Source organism: Triplophysa dalaica, chromosome 17 (genome assembly GCF_015846415.1).
Source record: "Triplophysa dalaica isolate WHDGS20190420 chromosome 17, ASM1584641v1, whole genome shotgun sequence".
NCBI lineage: Eukaryota > Metazoa > Chordata > Actinopteri > Cypriniformes > Nemacheilidae > Triplophysa > Triplophysa dalaica.
The window spans coordinates 6,497,121-6,513,662 of NC_079558.1; the positions used below are offsets into that span (position 1 = coordinate 6,497,121).

Sequence of the window (16,542 nt, forward strand, 5' to 3'; positions counted from 1 at the left end):
CACTTGAGGGGAAATGACTTCATGCATTCAATAAAAAAGACCTTGGGACCAGTTGGTCCGCAGAAAGTTCTAAAAAAAGTTCTTCTGAAATAAACAACAGCATATTTTGTCTGTTGAAGCCGCTATGTTTTAGACATTTCTTTATATAGTGTGATTAAAAACTGACACGTTTTAATCTTGGCGTAAAGGGATAATACACCCAACAATAACAATTCGGTTTCATCACTTATTCACCTTCATATCATTCAAAACTGTATATGATTTTTTCTTTGGTTGAACACAAAAGACGATATTTTGAGAAATCTCTCTGTGGACGTCAATGGGGGCCAATATTGTTTGGTTATCAGCGTTCTTCAAAATATCTTCTTTTGTGTTTTTTAGTGCAGAAAAAAGAAACTCACATAGGTTTAAGTATGAGTAAATGATGAAAGAATTTTCACTTTGGGATGAACTACCCTTTAAGTTTCCAATACAGGTCACTGTACGTATGAACAGTATCTTGCCCCAACTGTAAAGCTTAGATAGTCTTACAGGCGGTTGTTGTTTTCATGTGTACACGCGTGCTTCTACATGTGCTTTCATAAAGGGCCAACTCGGTTGTCTCTCTCAGAATAAATCTATTTTCAAAGGAACCATATCACTGTTTGCAAATCTATTAATTCCTTGTTTAAAGAGATGGGGGGATGCAACCCCGCATTAGAAACAGACACCATGAACACAGCACACAAACACACCTGCTGTATCTTATCTAAACGCAGCCGCAGCAACAAAATATTAACCAACGGATATGAAAACACAAACATGCCATTACATCTGAAAACGCCAGTATATACTCCCGCGAAAAGACAGTGGAAATACAACAACAGATGTGAAAACGTGTCAGTCAACTAAAGCATGGTAACAAAGGGACCGTATGAAATAACATTAACTCTGCATAAAACACGCAAAGCGTAGTCTTGAGTAATTAGCTGTCACCTGAGTCGATCAATGTGGAAGGAAAAAAATCTATTCCAATTTCAAAACTACAGGCTTGCCTGTAAACGCAGATGTGGACTGATCAATATGTAAAGCATCCCACATCAGAAAGAAGACAGAATGCAGAACAAAAATATCCCTATTGACTGAACCACTTTTACTTCATTGCATAAACATAAAAAAACAGAGCACCCTAAAATAATACATGTAATATTTAGATTAGACATTATGATGCAACAAAGCTCACGCAAAGCACAGCTGAACATTTCATGTAATGTTCCAGAAAAATCACAAGATAACGGTGTGTCATAATTTCTCCTGGCAGTGATTTTTTTTATCCAAGACGCTGTGGTGAGGAGCCTCATTTCCGCAGAGCCGACCAGACAGGATGCTGTAAATCAAGGTGTTGAACTTTGACCCTCGGAATGCAGTCGCCAAAGGCAACTCAGTGTGTGTCACCTCTACTGTGAAGTGCTGGAGAGGAAGTGACTGCGACAGTCAAAAAGACTCTCGGCACACTTGGGTTGATGTTGCGTGAACGTCAGTGCTTGGATGTGGCTACGCTCAACAATTATCATTTTAGATAGCTAATTATAGCTTAATATTCATGCTAGGGTAAAGTGACAAGAGGGCACTTGCAGCTGGAAGGCTTTTGGTGGTAAGATGGGTGTACACTGCGATTCTTCCTGTCAAACTACTTTACATTTGTTTAAAGATATAACCCTAATGACAACTTGGCTAAGAAAACTGCAACATCAATAGTCGTTTATGTAAAACTGTAAAAATATACATCATTAGATATTGATAGTGACTGACAACGACTGGGTGTTTTACATCATCCATCATTTTATGCTTTAACACAGTGGTTCTCAACCAGGGGGGCGCAGAGGTACTGCAGGTGGTGTGCCACGGTTCCCCCGAAATCCAACCTTTGGACCTCGATCACAAATGCAATGAGGAACGCGACTGCAAATTGATGCAGGGCGGATGTTCTGTCTGAAGCTGCGCCCTTGAGTGGGTGGCTTACAAAAGCTTAATATCTACAAAGTAGGCAAACGTCCACTCAGGAAGCAGCAGCAATTACCTCTACATCATTTTAAGAAACAGATAGATCATATAAATCAAGTATGTTTATGAATATATTATGTATTTATAATTATATTTCCCCAAACACAGAGGATGCCAACCTGACGAACCCATTGAAGCATTGGCTTCTCTGTCACGCTTAAAGTGTAGGAAATGTCTTATTGGGCAGTTAAACTGTGCTGAAACATTGGGATTATAACACCTAGTCCTACTAAATGAATATGTCCTTCAGACTGTAATTTCAGAATAATCGCAAGTCTCTCTTTCTCACTATGAGTTCAGAGTGTGTGTAAAGGGAGTGCCTTTTCATATTTTTCTGAACTTGGGAAGCTGTTTAAAGCTGTTGACAGTTGTTCAGGATCTAAAGCGCTATTTGCGACAGTCAAATGAAACCATAACGCATCTACTGTATATTATTAACTGCAAATAAACTCTCGCTTGTGTTAAAATCAATGAAACACGCACCGTTCTCGTGTAATGCAGATATATCATTTTGGAATAATGCTTTAAACACTACAATTTTGTAATGGTTTTATTCGAAAACCTAATAGTTCATAATGGTCTTTTAATGGAAACCATTAGTATCTATGATGGTTTCTTTTGTTTTTATCAGCAGGGTTGATACATTTATAATCTGATGTCTTGAGATAAATCTGTCATATACAGGTATTTTTTGCTTCTTTATATATAGCTTATATATATATATATATAAACTATATCTAACATATTTTACACATCATCTTATATATTTTCAATGTACAGTAGGGGGGGCGGGGCGACAGTTCTTTAACTGGGTTTACATGAAGGCGCGACCATGAAAAGGTTGAGAACCCCCACTTTAACATCTTCACTGACACATGAAATCAAAATGATACTGCAAAACCCATGATGTTAAATTCACATAATAAAAATAATACATGTAGGTGTGTTTAGTTTAATTAATATAATAATCATAATAAGACACTTTAAAGGGATAGTTCACCCAAAAATGAAAACTATGTCATCATTTACTCACCCTCATGTCATTTCAGATGAGTTTCTTTCCTTCACAGAACATAAAATAAAATATTTTGAAGAATATTGGTAACGAAACAACCCATTTACTTCTATTGAATAGACACAAAACCAATGAAAGTCAAAGGGTCTTGTTCGGTTACCAACAGTCTTTAGCAATATCTTCTTTTGTATTCTGAAGAGGAAAGAAAGTCCTAAAGGTTTAAAATGACAATGGGCTGAATAAATGATGACAGAATTTTCATTTTTGGGTGAGCTTTCTCTCTATCATCTCTCTAACATGGTCATCATCCATTGCTGCGCTCTTATTGGTTGACAATTACAGTAGCGGTCACACTGCATGACTGAACCCTGAAATGTCCAAGAGACTGAGATTCACTCCAAAGACAATTAATCGGACATAAATGAGCATGTCACAATAACTGATCAAAGACGATGAAAGAAAGTTGATGGAAAATCTACATTTTAGAGGCCAATGTTTGGCAAAAAATTGGCAGTAAAGTTATGAAGGGGTGTACAAGGAAGGCCAAGAAATCATAATAAATGCATCTGTGTGGGTATGAGAGCCTGTGGCTAGAGTATGTGTATGACTCACCTTACAAAACCTTTAAATGACCTTTTGCTATTTGGTGTGACATTTGTATTCATTAAATAAGTCAGAACAAAGAAGTACAATACACACAATACACAAATTCACCTTAAACCAACTGCCATAACTCTTTTTTTCCTTCCCAGCTGACTCTTTCCCTTCCCCTTTCATCACCATGCCCTCATTTCCAAATTCCCTCTCTGTCTTTATCTTTGCATCTCACTTTGGTTTGAAAAAACAGCAACAAAGGTACTAACTGAGGTGTAAGAGAAGAAAACAAAGTAAGGAAGACAACTTTTACATCGGCAACAGATCAAGAAATACCTGTACTAATGGTCTGATGGAGGATGTGGTTGAAGATCTCATGTGCAACCCTATGTCTTCAACACTGTGTATAACATGAGCGGACGGGGAAAAAAAGCCTGTTATAATATGCACATTTTTAATGTTAGAGAATATGAAACTGAGCATCAAAGCTTATGCAGATACTCCTGCCTCAGTACTTGTTCAGGTCGGGGGACCGCAGGGAGTTAACGGTGAGCTTTAATAAAATAAAGAAATAAAAAAGAATGAGGAACAGTTATCCAGATAGGACGCTGTTTGTGTGTTAGTTTATGTAAATTAGCCTATATGACTAGTGACAAATGTTGCTTATCCCGGAAATGAAATATGTAACTTTTTTTCACACTCTGGAATATATATAATATACTATATACTTGTATAGACCAGTTCAAAACATGAATTCAGCTTTTTAATTTTTTCAATCTCACATATACAGCCGCGGGAAATATTAAGAGACCATTCCAAGATGTACTGTGGCCATTCCGGTCCAGTGTCTGTTGAATTTCAACAGAATCAAACCTCAGGAGTTATATAAAGTCATCCAACCGCAATGTGAAAGACAGCATGATAGAAACACATGAAAACTGTGTTTTCACATAAAAAAGTAAAAGAGATTATCACATCAAACCTTAATTTTGAACTCTTTCGAAATAAATGTACTAATTTTACTGTCGTATTGCTTCAAAGTGAATATAAACTTGTTTCTTTGCAGTATCTGAGGTCTGAAAAAATACAATGCATCTTTACTGTTATTTTGACCGGTTTCTCCAATTTTCATTTTCTGTAAATAAATATATGTGATCCTGGACAACAATCTTATGGGTAAATTTTTCGAAATTGAGATTTGTACATAATCTGAAAGCTGAATAAACAATCTTTCTATTGATGAATGAGATGTTAAAATAGGACAATATCTGTTTTTGCGATACAACCTTTTAAAATTCAGGAATCTGAGAGTGCAAAAAAATGTAAATATTGAGAAAATTGCCTTCGAAGTTGTTAATCAGGGGCACTGTGGCAGGCCATCCAATCACAAAAATATATTTTTTATATATTTAAGGTATGAATATTACAAAATATCTTCATGGAACATGATCTTTACTTAATATCCTAATGATTTTTGGCACAAAAGAAAAATCAATCATTTTGACCCAAACAATGTATTTTTGTCTTTTACTTAAAATGTTCCCGTACTACTTAAGACTGGTTTTGTGATCCAGGGTAACATATACACATTCATTCAAAATAATCATTAGTAAATTCAGAAGAACTGAACATAATTTGTTAAAAAACTGAAATTCTCTTTGGACTTTCAAAGTGGTCTATATAAATATATAAGCAGTTGTAAATTTTGACAACGGCGTATGACATTTTTTTCTATTTCCTGAAATTGAGACATCTGATGTTTCAGAAGGACAGCGACGGCGATATAAAAAGAGTAAATCAAACAAGTTTGGAAGGACACTCTCCTTTTTTGGGTGAACTATTCCTTTAAGCGTTGGCATGCTCCTATACCCTCACCCCTGTGAAATCCTGTAGGAATCACACAAATTGTCTTCAACAAAGGCACCAGTTGTAAATCCAGACTTCAGAGCGCATGCCAGGCAATGGAGGAGCCGTCTCTCATTTCCCCGCAATAGAAACGCTCTCTCTCTGATATAGCAGCTGTTTCTCTGATGAGTTCGAGAATCTGGGAAACACTGTCTGGCGAGATCAAAGGGAAGCGGGGCTGTAATTACCACGGTAACCAACAGTAAAGCTGTTAAATTAAGCAGGCTCAGCCTTCAGTCTGTTAATGAGAAATATCTCTCCTTCTCTCATTAGACGAGGCATTTATGAGGCGAGTGAAAAACCGCACACTGGGGTTTGGAGTGTTATTTATTGATTGAGGGCATTTATCATACTAAACATTCACTAAATAAAGAGCTGCGCAGTTACAACGCACCAAAATAAGGTCAGGGCCAAACGCAAGGCATGATACAAACAAATAAATGAAAAAAATCCATAAACTTTCTAAGGTCCTATCTGTTCGCGTTAACAATTTGACTGCATAAAGTACAAATGGATTGATGCTGTCATAAGCACTGATGTGCATGTTTTAAACATTCACAAGAGACTCGCAGCTGTGAGGCAATGAGTTTTGAAGCTTAAATTAACAAATATGCACAAATTGAAGGCATATTATGTAATAACGTTACCAACTAAATGTAAAAATATGCTTGTATATTTTTTCGTTTTGCACGCGGCATCACATTAATGTAACAGCTAACACTCTAAGAGCTATACCACTATCGTGCCCTTGAGCAAAGCACTTAATACAGTGATGTGCCTGATCAGACTGAGGTTAAGTGTAATGCCCAGTTCACAGTGATTTTATCACTGGAGGTCATCTTGTTGCTGTACTCTCCTTCGTAAACATTCCTGTCGCTGGTGCTTTAACGTTTTTGATGGGAGTCACTTTGGAAAAAAGCATCTGCTAAAAGACAACATATCAAACACTTTTGTGAATTTGTGATGAAGTTAATTTTGAGTTTTGATGAATTAATATTACTTGATAATTAATATGATCAGAAGGTTACATTTTACAGCATGGCTGTACTGAAAGGACAGCAGTGGCTAAAGCAGCTGTCTATTGTATAATGAGGTCAATGGCAGCAAAGGGAGCGTTCGGCTCTCCTGAGATACACCAAAGGGATTTATTAAATCCTCTGTGTCTCAATGACAGTACACAGAAAATGCACAGCTGGATTCAGCACGTAATACTGAAAGATACATACTGTTAACTACAGTATACGTCACCAAAACACACGGCTCAATACAAACCATTTCACTATCAAGTGCATGAAACAATTGATTTATCTCATCAGCTGTGATGCTGTTATTAAAAATATATAACAAGCAGTGTAGATAAGACTATTCTAAAGTTATCGGCAGACTTGCTCCTTATTAAGATTTTAAAGTCGGCATAAAACGCAAGTAACGATTGTATTCTCTTCCATATCGTGATGTATATCCAAGTAAAACGGCTTCTGAAATGTGAGAACATGTAGAGCGGGACTTGAACATCCAGAACCGAGGCAGATTTGAATGCGTGTAAGCCGTCAATTGTGGAGGATAATTCCCCACCAGACTCCCCCACCATCTCCAACCTCCCATAAAGAAAGCTCCGCCCTCGCACTATTCTTCATGACAGGAAGTGATGAGAAGTTGTTTAGAGGGGGAGTGGTCATCAACGTTTTTACAAAGATTATAAGTGCACTTGAATTAAAAAACATAAATAACAAAGTGCGCATTATAAAAAACATTACAATACAGAAAAATAGGATTTTTCTACTTTAATTTCATGCCGTCTTTAAAAGGACCGTTTATTGCCTTATTGATAATGACTGAGCATTTCTTTAGTGGGCCGTACTGCTGGAATGTGGAAACTGTTGACTCTGTAAATCTGACCTCACTCGTATCAGTTTTAATAAAGATCAAGTGTCACTGAGCCTTGGGAGAAAAACAAGATCATTTTGTTATACAATGAGAAACAAAACCAACCTGGCAGCCAAAAAGGATCCACGACAATGCCGATGACACACTTCACACAGTGTCTGCTTAGAAACAAAGCGGTATTAACCAGGGCTGCTACAATTAGAAATGTCTTTTATTGTTCGATCTGCCAAAGTTAAAGCTTAAAAAATAGCTTTATCTTCGTTTTGATTGTTTATGCACAACACCGCTGTAAAATCTATTTCATTTACAGAAGCATCTTCACTGATTTCTGTGGAGTACAATCGCTGGCAGAAATTCATTTAAAACTAGTTTTAAAAGAAAACCACTTTATTAAAATGTGGACACTAAATGGTGACTTTTTATCAGACAGTCTCTTCCTGTCTAGTTGTCCATTTCTCGGTCAAAATGAGTTTGACCGTCAATAATCAAAGTAAGTGGAAGTGGGAGGTGGAGGGAACTGGAATTGAGCGATTACAGAATGCTTTGAGAGGGGCGAATCACTCATATATAATGGTTTTAGAAATTACCCAAAGAATCTTCAGTGTCCCTTTCCCAAGTTGGCCCACAATCCTCTTCTCCTTCCTCAGCCCTCCGGTCACCTGAAACAACAGAACAAGCACAATTAAAGGACCTTTTAACCACACAATGTGTCCAGCACACAGAAGCCTGTTTAAGACTAAATAAATAATAAGCTTTTTCCGGTGAATTATTCACATGACATTCCTCATCCTCACTGAATGTAAAATAACAGGAGAAAAGTTCAGTCACTGAGCATCAGAGATGAGATCAGATCCAACACCCTCTTGTTTCAGATCAGGTCTTATTAACACACACAAGTACACAAGCATCCTTGTGCACACCATGGATTTCAATGAAGACGCTGACATACCAAGCTTTCTTTCTGAATCTTTGTCTGTAAATTATGAATGATATGGGTGTAACAGCGTGCTGGACGATTGCCCTGGAGCCCCATCAAGGTAAAACACATGGCTTATGGTCCTCACCTTGTCCGTGTGTGCGTGTGAGAAGGGGTCAAACGGAATCAACAGCAAGGATGCTGTAGTGCTCGGTCAATAACGTTTAGCCTCTAGATACTGTTGACCTCACCATGAGGTCCGTATGAAATTGCACTTTACCGTCCGTATGACTATAATCTGCTATACAGTCAAGGGAGAAATGATCTCTTCATAAGATGTATTACTGAGGTTTGCTTATTGATTATTCATAATGCTTCACAAAGTGGTTCTCTATGTTGCTGAATTATGTATAGGACACTCAAACACGGTATTAAAATAAAATGAATAAACCTTCGGGTTTTTATTCGGAAAGTTTCAAAATTTGGGTCTTTCTGTGTTTTGATAACAATTACAGTGTAATGAGAATAATCACAGGATAACATTAGTGTTGAGATGTGTGTTCATTAATCACGTTAAATTTGGCGTAAATTGATCATTTATCTAGGTGGTAATAATACAGTTTAAAAACAACTCAAACTGAACTTTATATGCCAAATGAGAAGACGAAATATCTTTAGTGCAGTGTTAACAGCTGCCAAAACACAATTCCAAAGACATTACATGCAAAACAACTGCACAAATGCTGCCTGTGAAGGAAACGCTAAACGAATAAGAACTATATTTTTATTTTTAAGATATAAGGACAAACTCCATTTGTGAATCTCAATGCCATGATGCATCAGCGTTCTGGATGGTTGCCAGTGCGTTGTTTTGAAACAGCTGGACAGTTGCTCAATGGCCAGTTACGACTTGGGTCCTTTTACTTATTGAGTGCCAAGTTTAATACTTACAGGGTTAGCTAGTCTCAGTCTGAGGCTCAGATCTCACGCCCATGGACCGTTGGCTAAACGTCCGATGCATAAGGCACACTTTTTCTGGAAACACTTCAGTATGTTCAAAGTCGTCATCTGATTGGTTGAATTTCACATGATTTCTGGGAGATGTTCGTGTCGCGTTCTTTAACGGTCCGCCCGGAAACAAGCCGTCTGATCTAAGAAGTAAGCTGAGGTGTTTACAACGGTTGTTATAAGAATTTGTCACGATGGACTAAACGCTTAATTCTTAAAAGTATGGGATGTTCATTGCATAAGTTGTTGTTTCTGTTAACTTTGAGACGTTTGTGAATGTACACAAGTCTGTAACTGTGGGGACATTTCCACGCCTCTAAACATGACGCGGCACAAAACAAAACGGTTGCTTTACTTGTCAGTCAAATGGCCTCTTGGGCGGGCCTTGTCCAAAGAAAGAGGCGATAAGAGACTTGGAGATAGCTAACCACAAAATTTTGGATATTTACTAAACCTCATATCATTTCAAAATTTAAATCAAATCTGTATGACCTGCAGAACAAAGAATAAGATATTTTGAAGATAACCAAACAACACTGGCCCTCATTCAATTCCATTATATGGAAACAAAAGCACATTTCTCAAAAAATCCTTATTTCTGTTCCACATAAAATGAAATGGGGGTGAATAAATGATGATAAAATTTATGTTATTGGTTGAACTGTCCCTTTAACCATAAGTATGAGTAAAAGTAATTGTTATGCTCTCCATTGCAGGCATTACTATTACGTCTATTCTCACACAAAAATGGCCAATCGTTCAAATGTACATAGCCGCACAAGGCCAAGCCGCATACAAATGCAAACAATTACTTTTCTGATTAAAGCTTTCCACTTCAAACACTGCACAGTGTTTACCTGATAGAGCAGTCGATAAAACACCAGCAGACAGCCAAGTGTGTGTGTATTTGTGTTTGACCTCGAAAATGTTTTTTAGTGAACACATGATTATCTCATGCATGCACGCTGTCCACACATACGCCATATAATGAGTCCTGCGCTGTGTTTGTAATTACACATAGGCTGAATAGTGTGACGTCTTATGACTGCATACTACATTAGTGCCTAGGGTGACTCTGACCTCCGTGGCAACATTAAGACACAGGCTGTTTTGTTTGATCCTCGTGTGTGAATGACAGGACTCTTGTGTCAATATTGATGATGTCAGCAGTCTTTATTCCAAATGTTTCTTAGTTTAACTTAAATAAAAAGTATTTATATACAGACTGTGCGTGAATCATACTAAACCATGTTTGTAGTGAAGTTTTACAAGTGGATGAACAGAATCATTCAGTGAATTTTATATTGCAAATACATTAAGTATTTTTTTACACAATAGTAACGTTTATTTCACAATAAACCTTCAGTCTTTTTGTTTTTTGGAGGCTTTCAGCACATCGCTAAATAGCCCGGCAGCAGGTGTCCCTGTTGTCATTTAAAAACACTAGTTTAGCAACAGAACAAACAGATTTAACAGGGTATGGTTAGAATTGGGCACAGCTGTACCCAGGCCTATATTAAACTGGAACGACAGCATGTCAAAAAGAGGAGAGGCGAAATTATAGGCTTCAGCCTCGGACTCTGGTATTAAACCTTAACCGGCGAGATTCAATGATGTCATTATTACCAGTCACGTGAACCAAGGGAAGAGGCCCTGTGCCAATGATGTCTAGTAAAAAGCCTGTTTAAAAAGCCTGCATCCAACAAGCCCATAGACATCATGAAAACAAAATAATGAAAGGGGGGGCATAAAATACGAGCTGTGTATTTGATTTAAAAACACTCTTCTAAGCCAAATAAAAGTGCAGAAACATTAACATTCAAAACATAGCTCTGTTTATTCGAGCAGTGCAATATATCCGCTTCTGGTTCAGCCAATGGTGTAAGTTTGGAGCAGGACCACCTGTTTGTATGTAGCAGGTGGTCAAGGTTTGGCTGGTTAACTTCGGTAGAAATGCAATTTTAAGAAACACTTGCAAAAAATTTGAGATGTACTCTTATATCGGCCAATAATCAGTAAATCCTGTCAATCAAAAGAGGACAATGCAAGGAATTTGTCCCCTGTGTGCAGAAAATGTAGAGAAACATCACCGATTCAATGAAACTAAATAGTCTGTAAATCTCAATTTGTGTTCCATAATAAATGTGACCCTGGACCACAAAACCAGTCATAAGTAGCATGGGTATACATTACCGCTAACAAAACATTGTATGAGTCAATATTTCTATTATTACCATATTAATTAAAAATTGTGTAAACAACATGGTCAGAAACACGCCTACAAACTTCACTCGCTGCTGTCCGCTGTTTGGGAATTACCCACTCAAGTTTGGTATCTATGTAAAGCTTAGGATTTCAACTTCCGGGATCATCTAATCTCTACAATGTCAATACTGCAGTAAACCAATAGAAAGTGTTAAAAAGGCGTTACTTCTTATCAACGGCCTGCTACAGCACCTCTGATGGACAACTTTGAAGGCGATTTAGATTTTTTACATCCTTAAATGCCAGATTTCCAAATAGTTGTATTTCAGCCAGATATTATCCAATCCTAACAAATCATACATCAATGGAAAGCTTTTATATTCAGCTTTTGGTATAAATCTCAATTTCAATCAATTGACCCTTCTTTGTGGTCCAGGGTCACAAATGTCACACACATTTCAAACTTATCAGGGCAAGTATATAAATTTGATTTATAAAAAAAAATGTTGTGTGAAAAAGCTACATAAAAAGGTAACAATTGACTAGAGCACTGAAAGTAAACATAACATCTACTGATTCAGGATCAGGTTCTTGATGCCAACTACAACCACTCAAAAAACCTCAGCTGTTAGTGGACCCAGAGGGCAAAGCAAGACCGTTATCAGGAGTCGATGCTATCCATTTAGCTCATTCACATCAATACAGATACTGTATCCATCCTTGTTTCTCAAACAATGTGTCTGCTAGTAGGTCTTTGTAGAGTCACAGGAGATTCATGTCTTGACAAAAGGCCTTCGCTCTGTCCATTTGCTCCGTGACTGCAAACAGCCGAACGCTTTCATTTCCTCGCTTTTGTGTGTGCGTATATGTGTTTGAAAGAGAGGATCTACACCACTGCAGAGGTACATGTGAATAATAGATTTAAGCCTGAGGGTTTCCTTTAGCGAACTCTGCCTGTTTAAGTCTGAGCGGCCTAAAGAGACATCTATTACAACCCGGTCTGTCTGTCTCACTTGTTCTCAAACATGTGCTCTTTCCTACCATATTATAAATGAAAAAGAAGGCATTTTGCATTAATTGAATACAAAAGCCATGGTCAAATCCCATAGAAAACGCTTCAATAAAATCTGATTAGGCCATCTTTTTGCAACTACAGAGATGTTTGCAAAATGGACCAATACAAGTGGAAAGAGTCAAGAGTGATTAGCTAAACTGACACTCAAAAGTAGATTGCTTATCCACTGTGTACTGAAAAGATGGCACAGGTAAAATAGAAAAATAGAAGATCAGGAGAATAGGGAGGAGAGATCATTTCAAATTGATCCCATAGAGACCCTCAAGGTTTTATTTGGATTAAGCCCTCCAACAAATCACAGGATGTGAGGTAAAGGGGGAGAACGGAGATAATATTTCCTCTGGCTCGCATGGAAAACCCAATTGCCGATGGAACGCTGTGCCAGTGATAGAAACTAGGTTACAACTTCATCAATGTTGAAAATGATCCAAAGCTTTGAAAAGTTTTCAAGAGAATATAACGGGTTACAGTGTCATGCAGAAACTCCTCACCAAAGTCCAGATAATGAATATTTAACAGGCTTCCTTTTTCCAAACGCATCTGATTAAAACAAGTGCTGTGTGTACATGAAACGCAACTCGCTGCCTTAAAAATATAGAGCAGAATACAGAATTTCTTGAAGTAGAACAAGGTAAATGAAGATGTATAATTACATTCCTCCGTCCAACTCCCATATTTTTTCCCATCCAAATGATTCCCACACATATGCTCATGTTCTGGGTAGTCTTGCGGAAATATACGTTCAATTTTTAGCATAAAGCCTAGTCAAGTTTTGAAGTTTATTCTGGACCAAATTTGCCCACTTAAACAAAAGGGGGTCGTCTGGTGAAAATATGACACGACCAACCACAATAACATTTTAGGACTGGAACACGCTGGCAACCACATTAGAAAATGTATCTTTTGCATTTTATTTATAGTTTTGGTTTTAACCAGCCATGCCGGCGATGCTTGGCAGATTGCAATGGATTCTTTTTAATGTTGTATGGTGTTGTGCTTTGTCTGTCGCAGTGTTCACATCAGCATCATGTCATTTAAAACCTGCTGTCTCCAGCCCTAAATGATTTAATTTAGTTAAATTAAGCAAATTTCAAAGACCCAGCTTTCAAATAGTACTTCACCATATAGGCTATGTAGAACTAGGTCATTCTCACAAAGCCAATGAAACATCATGGCAGTAAAGATTTTATTAGTAAAACATATATTTCGATAACAGAAAAAATATCATTATAACTATAATTGTGTTCTCTAACTTGCACAAAGCATAATTTTAACATAGGATTTAATTATGTTATGTATATTATATAATGTATTTTTTATTGCTTTTCCTGATGAAATTCTCTTTACCGTAACGTGTCCCGATTTGTCTGAGTGCATTAGAGTTAAATGAAAACATTCATTCTCATTACCGATACAGGTTGTGTTCCACGTTTAAAATAATGTAACGTGTATAATCTTATAATGTATGCTTGATAAAAAGTTGCTTGGGCATCATGGCTTCACTTTTTTTCTAGCAACCATGCTATGGGATAGACAGTTTTAAATGATTATGGTAATGAGAATTTTTAAGGCCTTTTTTTCAAAAAAAAAAACAAAAAAAAAATTTTTTGAAACTGTTTGTAAAAGTTTTTAAATGAATGCATTTAAACACGTCATACCTTGTTTTTAATTAATCAAAAGTAAAATCTGTTGAAGTGTTTCAAGAAAATCATGTTTGACACCAAGAATTCCAGAGAATCACCCAACCCCCACATCATGATTCTAAACAATGCACTGCGAGAAAAATACAAGGAAATGCAAGACAAATCCTTTTAAACTTGTCAACTCAATAAATTAACTAGTTCGTTGTTGAAAAACAGTCTGACCCCCATGACCCATCTCTACATCAGACAGTCCATTTTCAGAGAGCAATCCGTCTGATACCGACACAACGGTCACATCATTCATAAGCTCACGTCACAGTTTTGGCACAAGACAAACCTCCCAGCTCAGATGTATATGTTTGCAAAAACACATGCACCTAAGGGGAGGAGGAGAGGCCGACTAAATGACGAAGATGGAGAGAATGTGTTAGGGAATAAAATAATTGCTGCTGTCCCTCGTGTGCTATAACTCCACTAAAGTTCCTGCTGCTGGGGCGCTGGCTCCTTTTAGAAAACAAAACCCCCTGATGCTGGGGCTTTTTCGGAATAAACTTCTATGTGTTTGTCTAACAAATTCACATACGGTCTTTGGGCAAAACCCTTCCAGTCTCTTAAGACACTCTGAAACTACATCATTCCGTTATGTTTGTGTAGTTCCTGAACACGGGGTAGTTTCCACAGCATGACGTGGCTTTCGGTGCCCCTCTGGTCTGGCACTTAAACGATGCAGTTAAGCTTTCTTCACCACTGCTATGATGGATGGCCGACACTCGACATGAATAACTAAACAGTCTCATAAATTAGCCAATCACTACTAATATCATTACATCCACCCCCAACGTCTGCCAACAACACACCTACGTATCCAGCTGGCTTAGATGCAGATGTTTGCCTTGTGCTAAAAACATTCAGTAATTTTTACAATATTTTTAATGTCATATTTCACGCATTACACTCAGATTATCCACTTTAGGGTTTCAGTTATTAAAATCAAACATGGAAAATGGTGCAGTACGATGGATCATCACCCATGAGCGAAAGCCACAGGTGACCTCGCTGTGAGCACGAGTGTCACATGCTAAGCGTAGTGAATTGATTGTCCTCGGAACAGCCACATCATTACAGTTAATTCTCAGTACAGATGAAGGGGCGGAGGGGTGAAATGGAACACCAATACAGACTAAATTGAATTATTTTTGGGGTGAACAGAGAGTGAGGGATGACCATGAGAAAAGAAACTCAAGGAAAAAATCTATTTCTGCAATAAGAATGAATGATATGACCAAACCCTTTAAGGGGGGATTGCTTTATATCACATTAACTCATAACAGCATTTAATCGCAATATAGTACATTTTTCTGAAAATTTAAAATCAAAATCTCTGCAGCAAAAGAAGAACCGTTTTTGGTTGTCAACAGAACCTTATAAGTCAAACGTTCTTAAAAGAGAAAAGTCTTTCAAACCTTTATCTAATCTTTAGAACCTTTTTGCACTATAGACTCGGGGTTGAATGAACTCATGTCGGTCATGTTATTTTGACACTGTACCTTTAAGAAGTGGCTGTTCTAAGAGAGCTGCGCGCGGGATGTCATTCCCACCCGCTTCAGCGGAGTTCTGTCACACTCCCGGCAATAATATATCTTATCTGGTCCTGTTTCCGCATGCATCATTTACAATGCATCCTGTTTTCGTCTACAACTTTCACGATTTGATCTGAAAATGCAGAAGTTCACAGGTAAAGCCTAACGTTACAAAGATTTCAGTGCACTGTTCTTTCGACACGCAGATCGTTTAATATTATAGCCAATTTTTGTAATTGTTCCCCATTTAATAAAACATTAAAGAAACAGAATAAATAAAAATGTTTCTCATATTGGCTGCTGTGTCACTGAGGTGCTGCGTTTGTAAGTCCCCTATGATAAAGCGTCTGCTGCATTAGGGCTAATACATATACTGAAGTTGATCTACAGTCATAAACCGTCACAAACAAACACATTTTTCTGTTGTTTCATCTATTAGTGCACATTTCAATTGACTTGTTGTAGCTGCAAGGGAAGTTTGGTCTGTACTCACGCTTCAGATCTGAAGTAACTTTAGGCTGCTGTAGAGATCCACCTGCCGCTCTTTTACTGCATAGCACCACAACCACCAACCTTGCGCATTAAAATTGTTTTATTTTATTTTAGTTGTTGTTGCTCTTGTGCAATAGATGAACAACAGTTCATTTTGTTTGGATACTATATTTTTAGAG

General features: G+C 37.5%; 1 protein-coding gene across 3 annotated transcripts in view; it reads right to left on the reverse strand.

The window, feature by feature from the left end:
• Positions 1-16,542, reverse strand: part of znf438 (zinc finger protein 438) — a 44,734-nt gene that overhangs the window by 6,389 nt on the left and 21,803 nt on the right. The window contains exons 2-3 of one of the 3 annotated variants that reach the window (XM_056771248.1): positions 8,032-8,103; positions 7,550-7,602 (exon numbers count right to left, since the gene is read on the reverse strand). Coding sequence is in view for 1 of the 3 variants with exons in the window: in XM_056771245.1 (XP_056627223.1) it covers positions 3,773-3,789 (17 nt within the window). In the remaining 2 variants the exon portion in view is untranslated. Of the gene's footprint in view, positions 1-3,772; positions 4,988-7,549; positions 7,603-8,031; positions 8,104-16,542 lie in introns of those variants that run through there. The other 2 variants (XM_056771246.1, XM_056771245.1) reach the window with 2 other exon arrangements.